Source organism: Sapajus apella, unplaced genomic scaffold, assembly GCF_009761245.1.
Source record: "Sapajus apella isolate SASKATOON/1434 unplaced genomic scaffold, GSC_monkey_1.0 scaffold66, whole genome shotgun sequence".
Classification (NCBI taxonomy): Eukaryota; Metazoa; Chordata; class Mammalia; order Primates; family Cebidae; genus Sapajus; species Sapajus apella.
This window is the reverse complement of record NW_022437006.1, coordinates 9,875,962-9,900,119: the sequence shown is the minus strand read 5'-3', so window position 1 is coordinate 9,900,119 and position 24,158 is coordinate 9,875,962. Positions and strand designations below refer to the sequence as shown.

Genomic DNA, 24,158 nt, shown 5'->3' with positions numbered 1-24,158 from the left:
ATTTTATACTATTATGCAACATTAAAAAGATATAAAGTCATGTCTTTAACGCCTAAAAGTAGGGGGAAAAAAAGTATATTTCATTTCTTCCTTTTCTTTATTTGATAAATCTCATAATGTTCCAATACAAGCACCAGATGTGATTTCTGAAATTGCTTTTTATTTAAACCCACACCACACTATATAACCTATCCATACAAAATTTCTAGTAGTAGAAATATTTAAAACTAGATATATATTTGGTATTTTCTTTAAAGAGCAAAAGATGTTGTAAGTGATGTAAATGGACTTTACTTAAAGAACTATGCATCCTACCTAAGACATTTATAAAATCCAGTTGATGTTAGGATTCCACCACGAGCTAATTTACTGCAAGTTGAGAGGTATTCAGAATACATTTCTGCTCGAGAAACAGAACAATCTGGATTTACTTCAAAATGAGCATTTAGCCTAAAAAAGGAGAAAATTAAGCATTATACAATATACTATAGGAAAGTCTACATTTAAATATACTAAAGCCATGTGGAAGCAATGTGTTAAAACTAATAATTATACCAACTAATCAAATTTCACTGACTCATACGTTAGTACGTTCTAATCAAATTTCACTGACTCATATGTTAGTACCAAGATTATATGCTAAATTTCAGATTAAATCAAGAGATTAGCATACTTATTTTAGTATTAAAAATGTCACTGACAACAAATATAAAAACTATGTTCACAACCCAGAGAAAGCAGGGTTGTCAGCACCTGATCAGCAACAAATGTTCTACAAGAAATAGTTTTATTTAGTGAATATCTATTCATGATCCTGTCATGTAATAATCATAAAATAAGTTCCCAATTATGAGCTATTTGCATTAGAGCTGAAGAAAATGGGGGGAACTGAAGTAAGGTTAAACTTTTCTTGGTTTTTGGATCAAATTCCTTCAGAAAACTTATCCAAACTTTTCAGCTACTTCCTAAAACAATGACACTTCCCATGCTGCACACTCTCAACCCCCATTTCAAAAAGACTTTTTTTTTTTTTTTTGAGACGGATTCTCACTCTGTCACCCAGGCTGGATGGACTGCAGTGGCGTGATCTAGGCTCAATGTACCCTCCGTTTCCTAGGTTCAAGTGATCCTCCCAGCTAATTTTTTTGTATTTTTAATAGAGACAGGGTTTCACCTTGTTAGCCAGGGTAGTCTCAATCCCCTGACCTTCCACCCACCTCGCCTCCCAAAGTGGTGGGATTACAGGTGTGAGCCACTGGGCTTGGCTTCAAAAACACTTTTAATTTGCTAATCCATTACAAACTAATTCAAACTTCGTTTTCTCTTTTTCTTAAAATGACCTTTACCTATAAATTGGGAATGGAGGCCTAATTACCCTGATAGGCACTTTCCATAATTCACTATGTACAATAGGCCAAGCTTAGTTGTTTCTGAAAAACTAAATCAAATAGTAATTACGATTTAAAAAAAAAACTGTAAAATGATTCCCTTCCCTTTTTCCAAGAACTAGCAGGAACGTGCAACTGGGATTTATAAGACTGCATCTATGCTTAACACACACATATTTTATAGTGGTTATGGTGTGTATTCTTTCCAACTTTCATAATTCTGTCTGTACTGAAATTTCAAAAAGAATAGATATAAAAACTTCATTTTGGTTGCAATGGAGAAGACAAATATTTCCAAATATTACCGGAAAAGATTCAATTATAAGGGACCAATGTTTAAAAATACAGAAGATGAAGAAAAAGCAAACAATGAGAGATATTTAAAACCATAAACAGTAGAAAAGTCTGGAGAAAGCTGTCACAGGAACAAAGACGTGTATGAAAGCTCCAAAAACATGGAACAGAGAGTGACATGAGCGTGAAATGGGAGAAAATAACGTTAGAGAACGGCAGAAAAGGGGTCAAGAAAAGAAATTTTTAAGTTGATATATCATTGGAAATGATTGTGTACTTCAATCTGTTAATCTCCTAAAGAAGTTGAATTTCATACTAATGTTGAGGCAACTATCCGTAACAATTGAAATTTTTAAAACTCTACTTTTTTTTTTTTTTTTCCAGAAAGTGGCAGAGATATGACTATACAATCTTTTCAAGGAAATATTATTGTATTTTTATTCTATCATTTGACTAATTTCCCTTTACTATTCACATAGCCAAAAAATTGTTAATAAATAAGAAGTTTCGCTTTAGATGGAAGAGAAGAGACATTCAAAAATACCTGTTTTTATTTTCTTAAGGTCAGTTCAATTCAGTTTTAACAAAATGTTAATTTTAGAAGAACAAATTTGGTAACCTGACAAACTGTACTTTCTACAAGGTGAAAGATAACTTTTTAACACAAATTTTACTCTAAAGAAGTTAAATGGTATAATTTAATGAAATTCTAGTCATGCTATTTTAATTCTGAAAATTCTGGTGAATACTTTTCTTTCAAATTATTTCAATATACAAGGAATGTGATTTAACAGTGTCCTTTCTATAAATTATATTCTACTCTAACTAAAAAGGAATACAGAATAAAACATTCTGGATGTCTGTACAATACATTTCCTTTTTATCTTTGCTTTATTCTTCTCAAGGATAAATCCTTAATAGAAATAAACCACTTACCACTGACAAGCAAACTTCTCACTATCTATTTCCACTATTCCTGGAGGTGGAGCAACATGTTGCGCTACAACTGCTCTGGAAGCTAAAGAAAAAAATACATTAGCTACATCATTTCTTAAAACTTAGTCACTATATGCCATACTTATTTTATAGATATTAAAACCATTAATACAAAGAATACCTTTTTAAAAGGTATATAAACATATGAAAGTATACACATTTAAGAACAAATCTAATATATAATGCAGCACATATCATACCAGGCACTGTCTTAGAAGATTCATATGAACTATTTTGTCTAACCTCACAATTATTCAAATAATAATAATTAATATGGATGATTTAGCTAATATAGCCTCTATTATTCCCATTGGCCAGACATTGAACTAAATACTTTACAATATCTGCTTACTTAATTCTTCTGTGAGGTACGTACAGATTGAAAACTGATACTCGAAGTGATTTTAAAAACTAGCCCAGGGTCATACAGTTCAACACATAAGCAAGTTGAGTATCTTTCAGTTTAGTTATGGAAGCAGAATGCATCAGAAATTATAACTTCATTCCTTAATTTAAAAAATTAATAGGCCAGGCATGGTGGCTCATGCCTATAATCTCTGCACTTTGGGAGACCAAGGCAGGCGGATTGTGGGGTCAGGGGATCGAGACCATCCTGGCCAACATGGTGAAACTCCGTCTCTACTAAAAATAAAAAAATTAGCTGAGTGTGGTGGCATTCGCCTATAATCCCAGCTACTTGAGAGGCTGAGGCAGGAGAATCACTTGAACCCAGGAGGCAGAGGTTGCTGTGAGCTGAGATTACGCCACTGCACTCCACCCTAGCAAAAGAGCAAGACTCCATCTCAAAAAAAAAAAATAATAATAATAATTAGTAACTCTGTAAATGGCACATATAAAATTTTAATACAGTGAACAAAAGCTGAACTAATTTAAAGTCCCATATTCAAAAAAGGATTTCCACAATTTTTCTGAGGAGGAAAAAAAGAAGATATCTGCTGTAATAATAAATTTGAGTTATACTTTTTTTCTGAAAGAGGCAACATAGTTGTATAAAAATGTACTAACTATTAATCTTAAGACACAATTTCTCAAATTTCATCTATGACATATTTTAAGTTTCAAGGTCAATGAATAAATGAAGTAAATAATTTACTATTTTCTAACATGTTGAAGAGCTCTGTAGAAAAATGATGTATGTTATCTTTTCTTCTCTACTATGTTATATAAAGGAACTAAAGAAACCATGAAAAATATAAAGTAAAAATCATAAATTATAAGTCTGAATCATATATTTATAAATTAAAATTAAAATTAGTTATCCTTTATCACTATAGATCAGCATTACTTTGTAGGTTTTAAAAAAACCTGTTATGTGACATGGCAATGTAGTTTTTTTTTTTTTTTTTTTTTTTTGACAGAGTTTCACTCTTGTTGCCCAGGCTGGAGTACAATGGCGCAATCTCAGCTCACCACAACCTCCGTCTCCTGGGTTCAAGCAATTCTCCTGCCTTTGCCTCCTGAGTAGCTGGGATTATAGCCATGCACCATCATGCTTAGCTAATTCTCTATTTTTAGTAAAGACAGGCAGGTCTCAAACTCCTGACCTCAGGTGATATGCCCGCCTCAGCCTCCCAAAGTACTGGGATTACAAGCTTGAGCCATCACACCCAGCCTTCAATGTAGCTTTTAAACATACAGAACGGGCCGGGTGCAGTGGTCATGCCTGTACTCCCAGCACTTTGGAAGGCTGAGGCGGGTGGATCACGAGGTCAGAAGTTCAAGACCAGCCTGGACAATATGGTGAAACTCTGTCTCTACTAAAAATACAAAACTTAGCTAAGTGTGGTGGCGCACTTCTGTAGTCCCAGCTGCTTGGGAGGCTGAGGCACAAAAATCACTTCAACTTGGGAGGTGGAGTTTGCAGTGAGCCAAGATCACACCACTGAACCACAGCCTGGGCGACAGAGCAAGACTCCGTCTCAAAAAACAAACAAACGAATGAACAAAAAACCATACAGAATATTCCCAATTTTTTTCAGATGATATTTTAGCAAAGCTTCTCAGAACCCTCAAACAGAACAAATTCATTTCTAAATTATTGGAACTAGACAAGCTCCATAGCACAGCCAAATGTGTGAATGATCTGAGGCAATCCAGACCTTTGATGAGGCCCCATGCTTTCTTTGAGGTAACAGCTAATTGTAGCCACTTAATAAATACATACTCCATATAAATACATTTATATTTACACTATTTATTTTAATCTTTTAAGTCTAAATTTAATTATCCCTACTTTACAGATCAGAAAACTAAAGCTCAGAGATTAAGTTCAGGCAGGAACACATGGTAGAGATAGCAGACCTGGGTATACTTGGAAGGCCTTCTTTTAAAAGTGTGGATTTGAATCCAGGACTGTCACATTTCAGAGCCATACTACTATATGCTGCTTGAGATAATGCAACAGTTAGAACAAAAACAATTTTTCCTGTTGACAATCTTAGCTTATTCTTTTCTTCTCCTAACTTGATGATACTAATACAGAAAATACATTCTAGGACCTGAAACTATGTAGAAATCTATTTTCCCTTTACTTTTCATTTATACCACTCAGACTGAAATTTTCTGAATGAATTAGCAATCAATTTCATGAAACATTAGAAATTACACTGAAATCATGAGAAGCCTTTATAAACAATGTAGAAAGAAGAATAAAATCACAAATAGTAATTTAAACTGGAAACATAATTACTATAAAAAGTAGCTACAAACTGAGGAGCACTGCCCTCAGGACACCTGAAGACATTCCAAATGAAGGTGCTTATACTTTGAATCAATTTCCAGACACTCAACTTTATGTATTCTCCCTAAAACTGATTTGCGAGAATATCACCTCCTCTTTGATAATTATTTTTCTCTTATTTTGGAATCAAATGACTTAATTCTCACCCATCTTTGATAGCCCTACAGTATTATGCATTATGGTTAAATCTAAAGCCAGAGAGTTCCATCACTCACTAGCTAGCTGTGTAACCATGAGCAAATTAATTTAACTTCTCTATACAAGGAGGAAAGTAACAGTACACTAACCTCATATGTTGTTAAGTATTAGATCATGTACAAGTTACTTAATGTCTAGCACAAAGTAAGCACCATATAAATGTTAGCTACATTATTGTTATGGTGTAACAACATGTGGAACACTAATGAGAGAATTAGAAACATTAGTGTCCATGTAGCCTCTTAACCAAATTATTATTGGTATAGCTTCTTGTCAATTCCAGTATTTTATATATTAAAATTAAGGGCAAAGCTGGGCATTAGAAATTACGTATTCTGGCTCTTTGGTTTGTTCTGAATTCAGATATATTATAGAGTAATTATAATTTTGCTTAATACCCTTGCCTCCTCAACTACTTTTAAAGAATGCATTACTTCTGAGACAGAATCCTGTGTAAACAAAGTACAGAAAGTATTTTAAAGAATTATCAAAGGTGGGCCAGGTGTGGTGGCTCGTTCCTATAAACCCAGCACCTTGGGAGGCCGAAGTGAGTGAACTGCGTGATCCCAGGAGTTTGAGACTGCCTGGGCAACATAGTAAAATCTTGTCCTTACAAAAAACACAAAACTTAGCCAGACTTGGTGGCATGTACTTATAGTCCCAACTACTCAACAGCCTGAGGTAGGGGGATCAATTGAGCTCGAGAGGTCAAGGCTGCAGTGAGCCAGGCTGTGATTGTGCCACTGCACTCCAGTCTGGGTGACAGACTGAGATCCCTTCTCAAAAACAACAACAAAAAAAGAACGTAAAAGTATGCGACGTGGTGGTATCTTACTTCATTTAGATTACAAACTCATGGCACATTTAACTGTTAAAATTCTGAAGGAAAGAAGGTGTCACAGTAACATACTAACATACTTCCTTGAACTGAAAAAAAAAAAAACAAAGTTGGACTTTTTCTGAGGAACAGAAAGAGTCTGATTAAGCAAGAGACTTTTGTAAATAAAAACAATCTTTACTAGGTTACGTGGCAGACATTTCCCATAAATCAGCTGAGGTAAATCTGCAGTGTCAAGATTTTCATAAAAATATATTTGAAGTATATGATAAAAAGCACTTAAACACCAAATACATTGTACTGGTCTTGAAATGAAGAATATTTCAGTTTTCCTAACCCAATAATCCTCAAAATACAGTCCCTGGACTGCAACATCATCATCTTATGGGAACTTGTTAAAAATGAAATTTCTGTGACCAGCCTGGGCAACATGGTGATATATCATCTCTATAAAAAATAAAAAAATTAGCTGGATGTGGTGGTGGCTACCCCTAGTCCCAGATAGGAGGCTGAGGTGGAAGGAGCCTTGAGCCCAGGTGGTAGAGGGTACAGTGAGCTGAGACAGCACCACTGCACTCCAGTCTGGGCAACAGAGTGAGATTGTGTCTTTGAAAAAAAAAAAAAAAAAAAAAAAAAAAAATCTCAGGTCCCACTTGATCCAGAAACTCAGGGTATGTAGCCCAGAAATCTTTATTTTAATAAGTCTATCAGATGATTCTGATGCACCCTAAGGTTTGAGAACCACTGTGCTAAAACTTCTTGAATGTATCAGGTACACAAGATGCCTCTAAGTAAAACAGTAGCAAGTATAATTTATAATCATACCTTGTTAATATCTTTTTGATATATTTTCCAGAAACTTAAAAAAAAAAAGGCCTCTAATGACTGAGCAACAAATATTCAAGCAAGTCAGGTACTTGTTAATTCTTTGATTTCAACAAAAACAAAGGTGAACTCAAGTTTTCAGATGATTGTAAAAAAATAAGTTTAATACTTTTTGGATAATTCTGAAGTTCAACAAACTGTCTATTTTCATCTATTTAATGATGCAAACTAGATTTTTTAATTTATATTTATAAAAAGGGAAATAGAGATATAATTAATACTAATTCCAGTTTCATTCTAGCAATAATAGTCACTGAGACATATACTGAATTAATAGCTTCTAGAGAATAAGTCTTATTCATCTTGCTAAGAGATAGATTTCAAGTAAATTTTTGTTTAATAATTTCTTTTATTTCTTTGAGACAGAGTCTGAATCTGTTGCTAGGCTGGAGTGCAGAAGTGTGATCTTGGCTCACTGCGACCTCCACCTCCTGGGTTCAAGTGATTCTCTTGGCTCAGCCTCCCAAGTAGCTGGGACTATGGCATGCATCACCATGCCCAGCTAATTTTTGTATTTTTAGTAGAGGCAGGGTTTCACCATGTTGGCCAGGTTGTTCTTGAACTCCTGACCTTATGATCTGCCTGCCTCAGCCTCAGCCTCCCAAAGTGCTGGGATTACAGGTGTGAGCCACCACGCCTGGCCTTCTTTAAGTATTTATAAAAACTTACAACATATTTACTCTTTGATGTACCATTTATTACTAAAACCTGTAATGATAAAATATATGTGTGTGCATATATATATATATATAAACGTGTGTGTGTGTAGATAGATAGATAGATAGATAGACAGATAGATAGATAGGATCTTGCTCTTTTTCCCAAGGTGGATGCAGTGACACATTCATAGCTCACTGCTGCCTTTGACTCCCTAGGCCCAAACTGGGACTACAGATGTGCATCACCATGCTCAGCTGATTTTTTCCCTGATTTTGTAGAGATGGAGTCTCACTATGCTGCCAGGCTGGTCTCAAACTCCTGGCCTCCAGTGATCCTTCTGCCTCGGCCTCCCAAAGTGCTGGGATTTCAGGTGTGAGCCACAGTGCCTGGCCAAATGAAATTTTAAAAATTTAGATCTTTATAGAACAAAGAATTGGACAACTTTAAAAATGTCTATTTTGTAGCTAAAAAGTGTTGATAGGGTGATGAATGAAAGAATATCAAACATAAAATGTATTATGTCAGGATAAAACTGTTAGGATATTGGAATATGAGTTCAAGGTGAAAGAGGAACGTTGCAAAATTTCTGATGTTAAAGAGTTTGTGTATTTTAAAAATGAATGAGGATATCAAGATTCCACTGGATGCAAAAAGCACTATAATTATTTTCTTTTAAATATGTAGTTTAATATACATGAAGAAAACACATACTTTGCAACTATTTAAATTATGATAGAGATTTAGATGTTAACCTAAAAATGAGTAAAAGGTTATAAAAGTTTTCAGAGGGACTGAGGGAAGTGAGCAAAAAGTTTAAAGATGATAATTTCATAAGAAAGCAGCATTAAATTATGTGGGGGAATAGCTAAACCACAAAGGATAACCAATCAAACAATTTAAAGTGTCATTCAGGAAGAGCACAAGTAATAAAGTGCTCTCCAGCTGGAAATTAACTCTTTTCAATCCCTAGAGGTCTAGTCTCATCTCTATGAAGAACTACTACATAAATGAATAGCCATAAGCTCTCAAGACTTAAATTCATTCATTTGCCAAATGAGGACCAAATTTTAGGTTGGGAAATAGGTTCATTTGTTGAGGTCAAAAGAACTGTAAAGGTCAAAGGCTAACCACACACAAAAAACAGTCTTCATGAAATCACCTTTGAGTATTCACTGATGTTTTATAAATTTCCCTAACACTGCTCCTTTATGTACCTCAATTAATCTAATCTCCGGTTTCTTTTTTGATGATAAAAAACATTCCCACCACCCACTTAACTAGCAATATGAACTGTTTCATATCTTCATCAAGGTTAATAAACCATTAATATTCTGACCAAAGATCCCTCAGTATGAACTGGCTGTTAAACATCTATTACTTGTAGTTGAAAGCTCATTGAATAGACTGGCAGTCAAAATCATTTATTTTGTGCCTTCTGTTATTTGTCCACTTCTGTTAGGTGGATCCAAGTTAGTTGAATGAACATTTGACAAAAATCTACCATACACTTCAGAAGGACAAAATAGAAATCCATGTAATATACGAAACATATTACATACTTTGCATAAAGTGCATAATTTTCATACTACAAGTTGGAGTAGAAGAAAAACTGGGACTAGGAATGAATGTGAGAACAGATAGCTAGAGATGATGAGAGTTCAATCATAAGCATTGGCAATTGAAAAGGCTAGGCATTTACGAAGACTCAACAAGATTTGGTGAATGGATGTGATGGCTAAAGATTAAGGAGAGTGAAATTTCTGGTTTGGGGCTAGCGAAGGAGGATGAGAGAGAACTAAATGCATTTCTAGCTGAAAAGAAAAAGTGAGTAAAGAAAAAGAGGTTTAAGATACAGGATCAAGGAGATATGAAAGACTGATATTCAGAGCAAGTTTCAGAAGAAATTACCAACTCTTTCTGAAATAAGCAGAAGCTGAAGGAAAATGAGTCCAGATGCTAGTAAGTTTGTAACTGAAGGAGTAAGAAGTTGAAGAAATTCATTCTACACAGCCTCTATATTAATTGCAAAGTGTGAATGCAGATCAGTTAAGAAAAGGAGCATCCTCCATTCAAAACATACAAAGAAAGAGAAATGTTTTGGGGACAGCAGGAGGTGAGAGGATAGGAAATGGAAGGGTAGGCGAGATGAAAGATGTATTTTTAGGACAAACCAAGGTAGAGAAAGCACTCTAAAAAAAGGCCAAGCGTGGTAAAATATAAAAAATGATGACTCATAATGAGCCAGGAGAAAGGAGCTCAAGGACTGAAGAGAAGTTTTGTTATTAGACATGTCTGCACTATAATTACAGCTAAGTTAAAGAAAATTGAGCTAAGTGACACTAGGAATGGTGCATAAATGCAGGTATACATGCTTTTAAGTGTGTGTATACATATGTGTATGTGTCTTCTCCTAGGCTGTTGATTCTGTGGTGTTGGTTCCAAGATTTAGGAATGTTAGTATTCTGTATCCTGATGATCACCTGAGAAAATTATAAGGTAATATATGAATAATCTATTCCTGGCATGTCAATTTTCCATGACAAAAATCACAAAAAATATGCCTATTGGGATACTTATAGCTGTCTTAATGTGAATGCCTAATCCACCACCACATTACTCTAAATCCTGCCCAACTTAATTTTCCTCTTATATTATTCTTCCTCTGAGCTCACCTTGATCCTGCTACTCCTGGAATGTGTAATATCTAAGAAATTAGAGTACATATCCAAATTCTCCTTTGGCCTACTCTACTGTACAATTATCAGTTCTCTATACTGCACATTGCAATTTATTCTTAGGATCAAATCTTATATACCCATAAACATACTGAAAAAGAATATGTAAAAACACTAACCTGGGGTAGATGCTACATGAGTCTGGGTTTGGACTTGCTCTATAGCTTGTGGCCTAATTTCAGATAAAATTTGATGACTGGAACTTGGGTGTTCAACGAGTTTTACCGCAGCTAGAGCTTCAGGGCCAAACATCTGAATATCCATAGAAACCAGACACACTAACATGTCTAAAATAAATAAAAAGCAATAGTTATTAGTCAACAATATTATAAACCAATGTCATCACTGGTGAAACACATGTTGTACAGAATACTGCTTCTTAAATGTTAGTCTACGAATCACAGTACGTCAGAATTACCTGTGAATCTTAAAAAAAAATAAAGATTTTTAGGCTCAATCTCTGGAGACTGATTTAATAGCTCTGGAGTGGGGGCTGGATATCTATCTATATACATATTTTTTAATCTTTTTGTTGTTGTTGTTGTTTTGTTTTGAGAAAGGGTCTTGTTCTGTCACCTAGGCTGGAGTGCTGACATGATCACAGCTCACTGCAGCCTCAACCTCCCAGGCTCAAGGGATCCTCCCACATCAGCCTCCCTCCCTGGGAACTATAGGCATGCACCACTACATCCAGTTATTTTTATTTATTCTTCATACAGATGAGATCTCACTATGTTGCCCATGGTAATCTTAAACTGGGATCAAGCAATTCTCCTGCCTTGGCCTCCCAAAGTGCTGGGATTATAGCTGTGAGCCACCATGCCCAGCCTTGGATATCTATATACTTGAAAAGATTCTCAAGTGATTCTGATGTGTGGCCAGATTTAAGAACCACTGATATGAAAAGTCACATATTAATTTCTCAATGATAACAGTTTTCAAGCTGAATCTTTATTAACTCTGATTTGAGTATTTATTACACATAAGAAACATGTCATTTTAATAACCAAGTAAAACATCAACATGGCATGTCTAAGTATATTTAAAACTGACAGCACTTATGGAGGTAAGTTCATTGATTTTTAAAGACTGCAGCACTACCAGCAACTTCTAGGAATAGAAGGGAACTTGTTTTACTTAATTTTAGTTGTTTAATAGAGTAGCTGGTCATATGAAACAGAAAGACTTGCTCTCAAGAAGTCAGATATAGCAGTTTTGTCAATTTCAAATTTAATACATAACAACAGAAATTAAGAGATGAAAGAGGAATTACTGATAGCCATGTAATCCTGGTCTCTAAATGACAGATGCTTCTTGCTCATGTAAAACATGCAGAAAGAAAAAGGGAAACAAGTATGCCTGAGGAGGTAATGACTCTTCAAAATAAAAAACTAAATCCCAAATATAAATGAGGATTTTGTACCGTTCCATATTCAACATTTTTCCTCAATAAAGAAAATAATTTAAGTGTTTTTTTGGCCCAGTCTTACCTATGCTCTTTTCTACTTTTGCAATTTTTGTGCAAGCAACATCTCCCATTTCAGTGAGCATGTATAGCACCTCGAGTGTTGAGATTACAAGCAGCACATCAGGTAAAGTGAGATGACAAATGATTTCTCTGTAGGAATCCTGATCCACATATTCACAAATTAAAACACCATTATCTTCTGCTTTGCAAAGATTTCCCAAAATTTCCATGCCTAAAAAATACACAAATATATATATTTTTAAAATGATACAGTTTGTTTACTTTAGACAATAAATACTTCAATGAAAACTCACCTCTCATCTTTAAAAATCTATCCCTTGACATTAGACATTTTGTAACAGTATGAAACATCAGATGAGTAGTTTTGAAATCAACAGGGTCCAATAAAAGCTGGAAAAAGAAACAACACTACTATTGAGGTATGCTTCTTCCAGAGTTGTGTATTTCAAATTTAATAAAAATAAAAAATAAACAGAACAATGTTGCATAACTTTAAAAAAAAATGTAATTATTGTAAAAATAGCCATCACTGAATTTAAAGCATCATTTCAAATAATTTTTCCATAAGTATGTGATACCTCTAAACCACCACTTTTAGCATCTAGTACATGTAAGCATTTAATAGTCTATAAATATAGCAACCATAAAATGTCACATCCTAAAATTTTAAAATAAATGTCACTAACTATAAAAACTAGTTTAAGGTACCATCACATGCTTACCTCAGCTGCAATATTTCCTAATGTGTCAAGGCCTAATTGCCTTAAAGAAATAAAATGACTATGTGCAGAAAGTAATAGGAAACGAAGACAGGTACGATTAGCTGCCAAGAGCTTAACATTGCCCTCCTCAAAGGAAAGATTTCGCAAAATCACTGCAATCTGAAGTACCCGCTGTCCTTCAATATCGTTAATGCCCAGCTTTCGAGGTGGATGAAATAAAGACTCCCAAATCCATTCTCCTGATGTTCCTTCTGTAACAGAAAATAAATATTTCACTTAAATTGATATTTCATTTATTATTAACATTTCAAAAGTTCTGAATAATTTTGCTTTCACTAACTTACCATGAGACTTGTTCCTGTCAGAAATGAGGTCACGAACTTCATTATCATCAACGATGTCTTTCCAAAACTGTAATGAGAAATTATTATATTTAATTCTCATGATTTGAAACAACTATTCTATTGCTTTAGAAATAGTCACACACAAGCCAGGTATGGTAGCTCATGCCTGTAATCCTAGTACTTTAAGAGGCCAAGGTGGGAGTATCACTTGAAGCTGGGAGTTCAAGACCTTCCTAGGCAGCAAACCGAGACCCTAACTCTACAAAATAGAAAATTAAAAACATTAACCAGGACTGGTGGCACATGCCTGTAATCCCAGCTGCTTGGGAGACTGAGGCAGGAGGATCACTTGAGGTCTGGAATTAAAAGTTGTAGTGAGCTGTGATTGTGCCACTGCACTCCAGCCTGGGCAACAGAGTGAGACCCCATCTGAAAATTAAATGTAAAAGTAATTTCTAAAAAATAGTCACACAATATGAAAATAATGTTTCTATTTATTTTTAGTTCATGTGGATACTGCTACATTCTAGGGAATTATTTGATACTTGATTGTCTATAGTTTCAGATACTTATGTAAAAAGGCATCTTTTTATGAATTAATTCTTTGATACTTGATTGTCTATAGTTTCAGATACTTATGTAAAAAGGAATCTTCTTAACCTGAGGGCCACAGATCCCTGAAGGAACTATGAAAGAAATCAGAAAATCTGTGAACTTGGATGGGGAAAAATGACATCTCTATGTACATTAAACATTACTGGAAATTTAACATTTCTTTAGAATTTCTTCAACTCTGAATATTAAACAATGAACTATAGTAATATTAATATACAGTAGCCGTGACTTTGTGTGTATATTTCAAAACAACTGGGTTTTATCGGAATCAAAGTTCTTAGGCATTTAAAACCGTTAGTTGGAAAAAGGCTTACTGGCTTCATGTGATCATCAAAGAAATCCACTGCACAAAAAATCCATGACAAACAATCTTTGGTGGCAATAAAAAGGAAGTAGGCACACTTTTTTTTAAAAGACAATATTCAATAACCAAGAAAAAAGGGCCACAGGAATTCAGATATTAAAGATATCAGACACAGAACTTAAAATAACTATGAATAGTAAGTTCAAAGAAATAAAATACTAAAAATGTTGGCAAAGGAATGAAAACCATATGAAAGAATTAAAAGGAAATTTTACAACTGAAAAACATAACTAAAATTAAGAATTCAGTGGATATGTTTAAGAACTGATTAGAAACATCCCAAGAGTGAATTCATGAACAAGAAGAGAGGATAAGAAAATAAGTTTGAGGGCCGGGCGCGGTGGCTCAAGCCTGTAATCCCAGCACTATGGGAGGCCGAGGCGGGTGGATCACGAGGTCAAGAGATAGAGACCATCCTGGTCAACATGGTGAAACCCCGTCTCTACTAAAAATACAAAAAATTAGCTGGGCATGGTGGCGCGTGCCTGTAATCCCAGCGACTCAGGAGGCTGGGGCAGGAGAATTGCCTGAACCCGGGAGGCGAGGGTGCGGTGAGCCGAGATCGCGCCATTGCACTCCAGCCTGGGTAACAAGAGCGAAATTCCGTCTCAAAAAAAAAAAAAAAAAAAAGTTTGAAATATAAAGAGAAAAAGGGATGAAGAAGTGTAAAAAGTGTATGAGACATTAGGCACACAGTGAAAAGCTCTAACATACAAATTAGAGTTCCTGAAGAAGGGAAAGAATGGGCAGATATAACATGTGAAGATCTAATGGCAGAGAATAGTCTAAAACAACTCAAAGATGTTAGCATATATTTTCAAGAAGCACTACAAACTCCAAGAAAGATAAATAAAAATGTGTGGAAACATCATCATAAAACTCCTGAAGAACAAAGAGAAAAATCATAAATGAAGAAAAACAACAAAAAAACCAAATAACTTAAAAAGAACAATCAAAATAGAAGCAAATAATGGGATATTTTGAAAATGATGGAACAAAATAGCTGCCTATGTAGAACTTTTGTTTTGTTTTGTTTTTTTGAGACAGAGTCTCGCTCTATCACCCAAGCTGGAGTGCAATGGTGCAATCTCGGCTTACTGCAACCTCTGGCTCACAGGTTCAAGCAATTCTCCTGTGTCAGCCTCCCGAGTAGCTGGAATTACAGGCACGCACCACCACGCCCAGCTAATTTTTGGGATTACATGGGATTACAGGTGTGAGCCACCGTGTCCAGCCTGCCAACATAGAATTTTTAAACAGTGATTGTTCCTCAAGAATGAAGGTGACATAGAAACATTTTCTGACAAATAAAAATCAAAAAAGCTCATTATCTACAATCTAATGAAGAATAAATGATAAAGGTAAATGTGGTTAAGCCAAATTAAAACACTTTTAAAAAGTCATGGGGTTAAAAAAAACATGTAAGTTTAAAATTTCGAAAAATGCTTCCAAGTGACCATTCGTTTAGGCCATATGGACTATGGTACTAGAGTAGTCATCCTACCAAAAACTAACATGTATGAAAAAATTGTTTTCAGAGATTGAAAAACAGATAATGCAAGACAGTAATCACTAAAGAAACAAATGAGGTTATTCCAATGACTGACTGATATTTCTACTTGGACATTAATTCTAGACTAAAGCATAGTAAAGAGAAATCCAAGACATCATAGTGATTGCTAAGCTGAAAACACTGAAAAGAACACCACCACAAAGCTAAGGAGGCTAGAATTTGAGAGCAAATTTTCAATAAGGGAAGAGTTATGAAGAGAAAGAGCTCCATGAATCTACATACATATACTTTGAGTTAACTGCTAAGTACTAAGCTACATAGATGTATGCTCAAGCTCCATAATGCTAGGCAAAAAAATGGAGAGAACAATTATAAGGAGCTGTAATTAAACAATTCCTGGAATAGAGAAAACTCATATACACCTAGCTCATTAAGGAGAAATTCCCAAAATGTCATACCTAAGTAGAAGGAATAAACAAGCCCCAGAGTAAAGGCTAATCTACATCTATCATAACAAAGCTTTAAAACAACCCTACTATGATAATCCATATATGAAATCACAGCAAGCTAAAACAAAGTTCAACACTCTGGAAAAACACCAAAGTTCAGACACTCAACAATGTCACACTAACAACACTCACATCTAACAAAAAATCACCATACCTACAAAGAAATGAGGAAACATCACCCATAACCAAGACAAAAATCAGTTTCAAGAAAAATAAGATACTGAAACAAAAAAGAAAATTAACAAACAAGGACATTAAAAAACTATTATGTTTAGTTATTAAGTATGCTCAATGATATAAAAATATGAACATAATTAGCAAACAATGGATAATATAAGACAATCAAATGAAGTTTCTTGAGCTGGAAAATGTAATATGGATGCTCCTTGACTTATGAAAGGATTTATGACCCAATAATCATAAGTTGAAAATGCATTTAATCACCCCAATAAACCCACAGTAAAGTAAAAAAACTGTCAGTTTAACTATCATAACTTGGGGACCATCTGTATCTGAAAATGAAAAAAATTCACAAGATTTGCTTAATTAGAAAAAATGAAAGCATAATATCCACAATTAAGTACACAGAAAACAAAAAAGGTCTAAAAACAATGAAAAGAGCTTCGGTGACCTGTGGAACACCATCATGATCTAATATACATAGTCATTCATCCCTGAGTAACCATGGGGTCTGGTTCCAGAACTCTCTAAAGATACCAAATTTGCCAGATGCCCAAGTTCCTCATGTAAAATGATGTGGCAGTATAGTATCATCTACAAATGTCCTCCTGAATACTTTAAATACAGTATGCCTAATACAATGTAATGTGATGTAAATACTTTTTATACTGTCTTCTATTTGTTATTTTTATTACTTTTTACTCTTTTTTAAATTGCTTTTTTCCTAAATATTTTCAATCTGTGGTTAGTTAAATCTATGGATGCAGAACCCACGAATTCAGAGGGCAGACTATAAATATAGCACCAGAAAAGGAAGAGGGGTCTGGTTGTGGTGGTCCTATAGTCCCAGCTACTTGGGAGGCTGAGGCAGGAGGATCACTTGAGCCCATGAGTTCAAGGTTGCAGTGAGCTATGATTGAGCCACTGCACTTCAGCCTGTGAAGCGAAAAAAGACCCTGTCTCTAAAACAAACAAACAAAAAACAAGAGGGGAAAGAAAAAAATTTGAAGAAGTGATTATGAAAAACTTTCCAAATTTTACGTAAGATACCAAACCATAGATCCAAGAAACTAAATGAACCCCCAAGTAAAATAAGCAATGAAAACTGCAAGGCATATCATAACCAAATTAAATATCAGTAATAAAGAGAACATATTAAAAGCAGTGAGAGGCTGGGCATGGTGGCTCACGCCTGTAATCCCAGCACTTTGGGAGGCCGAGGCAGGTGGATCAACTGAGGTCAGGAGTTCGAGACCAGCCTGGCCAACATGGTGAAACCCCGTCTCTATTTAAAAAAAAAAAAAGCAGTGAGAGACTACAACACATATAGAACAATAAGAACAAAGTTGACTTCTTGTCAATAACAATGCTATCTTTAAAGTGTTCACACAAAACTCTAAAACCTACAGTTTTATATCCTTCAAAAATATCCTTCAAACATGAAGGCAAAATAAAATTTTTAGATAAAAGTTGGGAGCCTAAACTCAATCATGTCATTAGTTTCCTGAAGTGTAAATAGGTTTAATGCACTTACTTAAAGGCAGAAATTGCCAACAAGGCAGACTGTGGGAAGGAGTTTCAAGTGCTAACTAGATGTTGTCTATAAGAAACACTATGTGTAAAAACAGATAAAAACTATAAAGATGGGAAAAATATATTATGATAACATAATAAGAAAGCTGTAGCTAAATTTCATATACGATGTTTTCAAAAAGTTAATTCACCAGGAAAATAAAACAACTGTAAATATGTATGCAACTAATAGAGGTTCAAAATACATAAGGTAAAAACTGACAGAACTGAAAGGATATATAAACATTCATAATTAAAGTTGATGATTTCAATACTCTTATCTCAGGAAATTGTAGAACAACTGAACTCATGGAGATGGGGAGTAGAATGATGGTTACCAGAGGCTGGGGGAAAGTGGGAACGGCTAATAGGTACAAAAATATAGCTGAACAGAATGAGTAAGATTTAGTGTTTGATAGCAAAACAGGGTGACTACAATAATTTATAGTACATTTAAAAATAACTAAAAATGTATGTTAAATGTTTATAGCACAAAGAAATGATAAATGCTTGAGGTGATGAATACCCCATTTACCCTGATGTGATTATGACACATTGTATATACCTGTTTCAAAATATCTCATGTATCTCATAAATATATGTACTTACTACATATCCATAAAAATGTAAATAAATAACCCAGGTATCAAAGAGAAAATCATAGTGGAAATGAGAAGAGATTTTAAACTCAGTTGTAATGAACACCTGACATACCAAAATTAGTAGAATAAAGTTAAAGCTGTGCTAGAGGGAATTTTGTTATCTTAATTATATGTATTAGAGTGTACATATTAAAAAAATAAAAACAACAATCAATCATGTAAGCATCAGCTCTAATTTCTAACAAGAAGTTAGAAAAAGTGCAGCAATGGAAAGATGTATGAAGAGCAGAAGTTAATGAAAACATATACAACAGCAGGAAACATCGAATCTACTTCGATTATATCTGTGTCTTCTTGTAAGGTCTTTTTTTTGTTTTTGTGACACAGAGACTCGTTCTGTCACCTAGGCTGGAGTGACAGTTCACTGCAGCCTCTGCCTCCTGGGATCAAATGACTGTCCTGCTTCAGCCTCCCGAGTAGCTGGGAATGCAGGTGCCTGCCACAATGCCCAGCTAATTTTTTTGTGTTTTTAATAGAACAGGCTTTTGCCATGTTGGCCAGGCTGATCTCGAACTCCTGACCTCAAGTGATCTGTCCAACTTGGCCTCCCAAAGTGAAAGTGTTGGGATTATAGGCATGAGCCACCGTGCCCAGCCATTTGTGTCTTCTTGATTTAATGTGATTAGTGATTATACTGACAATCTCCACTCCCATTGTGACTATGTATTTATTAAACACTTTGTGCAATTTACACTTTCCTCACCAAATTACTGGAGTTAAAAAAAAAAAGTATATAATCCTATAACCAAATAGTTTGGCTCTTAATGCACTATGATGAGGACAGAATATAGGACCTTGGGTCACTTTATGAGGTGGTGAATTAGGAATGTGGATCTATATCATGATGAAAACTCTAAAGATCTAATACCTTCAAAGAAAAGGAGGCAAAAGGGCTTGACAGTCTCTACCTGAGTTTTGGGTTAAAAATAATGCCCTAAATTTGTACCACTGGCCTATTCCCTAAGCTCCCTCGGTTTGGTTTTAGTAACCACTCGAGTCACCGGAAAATCAATGAAGCAATGAATATAATCATTCTGAATCAGTTTTTTCTCTTTAGATGACTGGCAAGTACAACAGAGCAACAGAAGAATAACCTTGCAATCCAATCTGTACAAAAACAAGACTGCTAAAACTTGTAACCAACATTATAAAACAGAAGGGACTATTCCACTGAGTTGGAGTAAGTAAAATTAGTCACAACAGCTTTAGATATTAGAATAATCAAGTATGAGTATTTAATTTTTAATTTACATATTATATGTATATATTTTGTTTCTATATTAAATATTTAATTTATAGAATTCACATTAATTTATTAAAGGACTAAAATATTCAAAGTTAAAAACATAAAAAAGTTCAAAAAGGAAAATCTGAAATAGGAGAGAGAGAATTTCTAGAAATTAAAACATGATCACTAAAATAGAAATTAAATAGGTCAAGTAACATATTAGACATAGCTGAAAATGATTAAGGAACAAGCCTAAGGAAATTACCCAGAATGCTGCTCAGAATTAAGAGATCAGAAATTGACCAAAAAAAAAAAAAAAAAGAAAGCCTAGAAAAAAGGCAGAAAACGACAGAATGAACAATAATACAAGAAAAATATAACTTTCAATCTACAATTCTATATATGGAATGTGGACAAAAGTAAAGACAATCCTAAAACTCTGAATTTTCATTGAAAAATCTAGTTAAGAATGTGTTATACTATGAAAAAAACACATACTCAGAAGGAAGATGGAATAAGGAAGAAAGAATGAGGACAAAAAAAAAAGATTAAAAGACCTGCTTTTTGGGTTTTAAATTACATCTTTTCCTAATTGAATACCCTGTATTTGTTTTTCTTGCCTGATTGCCCTGGCCAGAACTTCCAATACTATGTTGAATAGGAGTGGCGAGAGAGGGCATCCTTGTCTTGTGCCAGTTTTCAAAGGGAATGCTTCCAGTTTTTGCCCATTCAGTATGATATTGGTTGTGGGTTTGCCATAAACAGCTCTTATTTTGAGGTACATTCCATCGATACCTTGCTTATTGAGGGTTCTTAGTGTAAAGGGCTGTTGAATTTTGTCAAAGGTCTTCTCTGCATCTACTGAGATAATCATGAGGTTTTTGTCTTTGGTTCTGTTTATGTGATGGATTATGTTTATTGATTTGTGCATGTTGAACCAGACTTGCATCCCAGGGATGAAGCCAACTTGATCGTAATGGATAAGCTTTTTGATGTACTGCTGGATTCTGTTTAACAATATTTTACTGAGGATTTTCGCATCAATGTTCATCATGCATATTGGCCTGAAATTTTCTTTTTTAGTTGTGTCTTTGCCAGGTTTTGGTGTCAGGATAATGTTGGTCTCATAAAATGAGTTAGGGAGGATTCCCTCTTTTTGTATTGTTTGGAATAGGTTAACTCCAAGACAAATTTCTGAGTCACAGTATACTAAATCATTCACAAAAAGTATACAGTATATACCAACTTAACTGAATTTTATGGCAAAGTTAATTTTCTTTTTCTTTTTCTTTCTTTTTTTTTTTTTTTGAGACGGAGTTTTGCTCTTGTTGCCCAGGCTGGAGTGCAATGGCACGATCTTGGCTCACTGCAACCTCCCCTTCTCGGGTTCAAGCGATTTTCCTGCCTGAGCCTCCCAAGTAGCTGGGATTACAGGCATGCGTCACCACACCCAGCTAATTTTTGTATTTTTAGTAGAAACAGGGTTTCTCTATGTTGGTCAGGCTGGTCTTAAACTTCTGACCTCATGATCCACCCACCTCTGCCTCTACCTCTCAACGTGCTGGGATTATAGGCATGAGCGATTGTGCCTCGCCAAAGTTACACTTTTCATATTGTTATGATAAATGAAGTTTGTAGCTCAAAATAGCTAGGCCTATTGCTACATAAAGTACTGTACAATTAGTAAAATGTTTATAACATTTATCTTATAATATCTGATAAAAATTATCTGATTAATAGCTTTAAATCACTTTGTTTCAGAGAAAAAATATTTGAACTTGTTTATTTGGTTAAGATATTTTATACATTAATTCATTTATTTAAAATACATTTACTGAGTATTTTCTATGTGCCAATACTTTCAGACACTGGGACAACAAGGTCCCCACCCTCAGCAAATTTCCATTCTATTGCAGGAAAACAGACAAAGTAAACGATGTGATTTGAGGCTTTTGCAAGTATTGTGAAGAAAATAAAGCAGGACAACGTGATAGAGTTACAAGATGTGTGAGTGTATGGTAACATTAGATAATATGACCAGAAAGGCTTACCTCAGGAGGTAATATCTGATGATTTTTACTAGGTTTGAATGATATTAGGTGACCAGTATTGCAGAGAAAGAGTCTTTCTGGCAGAGGGAATGGCAAATGCAAATGCAAATGTTCTGAGGGTAAGAACAAATTTAGTTTGGGGTGCAGAAAGTATGCTTATGTGCAGGACCATGGTTAGAAAAAGCAAAAGTAGTAGCAGACAACTGTGCCTGTTTTAGGTATGACTATGCAGTTAACAGAAAATTTTAATTAATGACAAAAAGATAGGCTAATTATATTATTATATGTATTAAAACTAAGCTTCAGGATGCATTGGCTTTTGAATTTAATATATTATCTTTTTTGAACTCCTATAAGTACTTTTTAAATTATAACACATACTTAATGTATATCTATAACACATACATAAGTATACACCTCAAGATGTGTTTGTGAAGTGAATACACCAATGTAATGATTACCCAGATGAAGAATTAGAACATTATCAGCACCTCTGAAGTATGCCTGTTCATTCCCGCTTTCAGTCACTTTTCATTCACTCCCTCATCTGTTAACCTTTCTTCCTTATTCTACTTCTTTTTTCTTTTGTTCAACATTATGTTTGTGGAAGTTTCATGCATATCTTTGCAAGTATTTGTACTTCATTCATTTCTATTGTTGTATAATGTTACATTGCATAAATATGAAACAATTTGTCCATTCTACTGTAAAAAGCAATAAGGATTTAGTTATTTCCAGGTTGGACACAAATAATTTTGCTGTGAAGGGTTTTATACATGTATTCTGGTAAATATATGTATGTATTTTTGTTGGGTAATTGACTGAGGAGTGTTAATTGCCAGGTTATTAGGTAAGCATATATTCAGCTATGAAGAAAGTGCATCAACTGGCACAACAACCAGCTAGCATCATAATGGCAGGATCAAATTCACACGTAAGAATGCTAACCTGAAATGTAAATGAGTTAAATGCCCCAATCAAAAGACATAGATTGGCAAATTGGATAAAGAGTCAAGACCCATCTGTGTGCTGTATTCAGAAGGCCCATCTCACGTGCAAAGACACAGGCTCAAAATAAAGGGATGGAGGATGATTTACCAAGCAAATGGAGAGCAAAGAAAAGCAGGGGCTGTAATTCTAGTCTCTGAAAAAAACAGATTTTAAACCAACAAACATCAAAAGAGACAAAGAAGGGTATTACATAATGGTAAAGTTATTAATGCAACAAGAAGAGCTAACTATGCTAAATATATATGCACCCAATACAGGAGCACCCAGATACATAAAGCAAGTTCTTAAAGACTACAAAGAGACTTAGAGTCCCACACAATAATAATGAGAGGCTTTAACACCCCACTGTCAATATTAGACAGATAAACAAGACAGAAAATTAACTAGGAAATCTAGGACTTGAACTGGACCAAACAGACCTAATACACATTTACAGAACTCTCGACCCCAAATAAACAGAATATATATTCTTCCATCTTTTTTTTTTATTTGTAGAGATGGGGGTCTCATTATGTTGCCCAGGCTGGTCTTGAACTCTTGGCCTCAACCAGTCCTCTTACTTAGCCTCCAAAATTGTCAAATAAGTCTCAATGTATTAAGACAATTTATAATACTTAAAATAGACTGCTAAAGAATAAAGCTTTTGATTAGTTGAAGCTTATTATTAGCAGTTGTTGTTAAATAAACCTAAAATCTAGCAATAAAGAAAAGGTAAAATGCTACTAGAAAAATCTTAATACTACCTAACAGTTACTATTTCCTAAAATGACTGTCTTTTATCTGCAAGACAGCTAAATAACAAATTTTATAAACACATAACAACTGTATGTACTTATGGGGTACATATGATATTTTAATACATGCACACAATGTGTAATAATCAAATAATGGTATTTGAAATATCCATCACCTCATATACTTATCATTTCTTTGTGCTGGGAACATTTCAAATCTTCTATTTTGAAATATAAACTATTGATAACTATAGTCATGCTACTGTCCTATAAAACACTATAATTTATTATTTATTCTTTCTAACTAGGTATATGAACCCATTAGCCAATTTCTCTTTGTATATCACCTTCTCACCCTCCCTAGCCTCTAGCAACCACCACTCTACTCCACCTCCACAATATCAACAAG

The 24,158-nt window shown here is 34.5% G+C and overlaps 1 protein-coding gene across 1 annotated transcript in view; it reads right to left on the bottom strand.

Annotated features, from left to right (window-relative positions):
• ARID2 (AT-rich interaction domain 2) overlaps positions 1-24,158 on the bottom strand; it is a 195,279-nt gene that overhangs the window by 58,635 nt on the left and 112,486 nt on the right. Inside the window, exons 7-13 of the mRNA XM_032248384.1 lie at positions 13,311-13,377; positions 12,967-13,217; positions 12,538-12,634; positions 12,246-12,455; positions 10,875-11,042; positions 2,619-2,700; positions 316-450 (exon numbers count right to left, since the gene is read on the bottom strand). Of these exons, the coding sequence (XP_032104275.1) occupies positions 316-450; positions 2,619-2,700; positions 10,875-11,042; positions 12,246-12,455; positions 12,538-12,634; positions 12,967-13,217; positions 13,311-13,377 (1,010 nt within the window). The remainder of the gene's footprint in view (positions 1-315; positions 451-2,618; positions 2,701-10,874; positions 11,043-12,245; positions 12,456-12,537; positions 12,635-12,966; positions 13,218-13,310; positions 13,378-24,158) is intronic.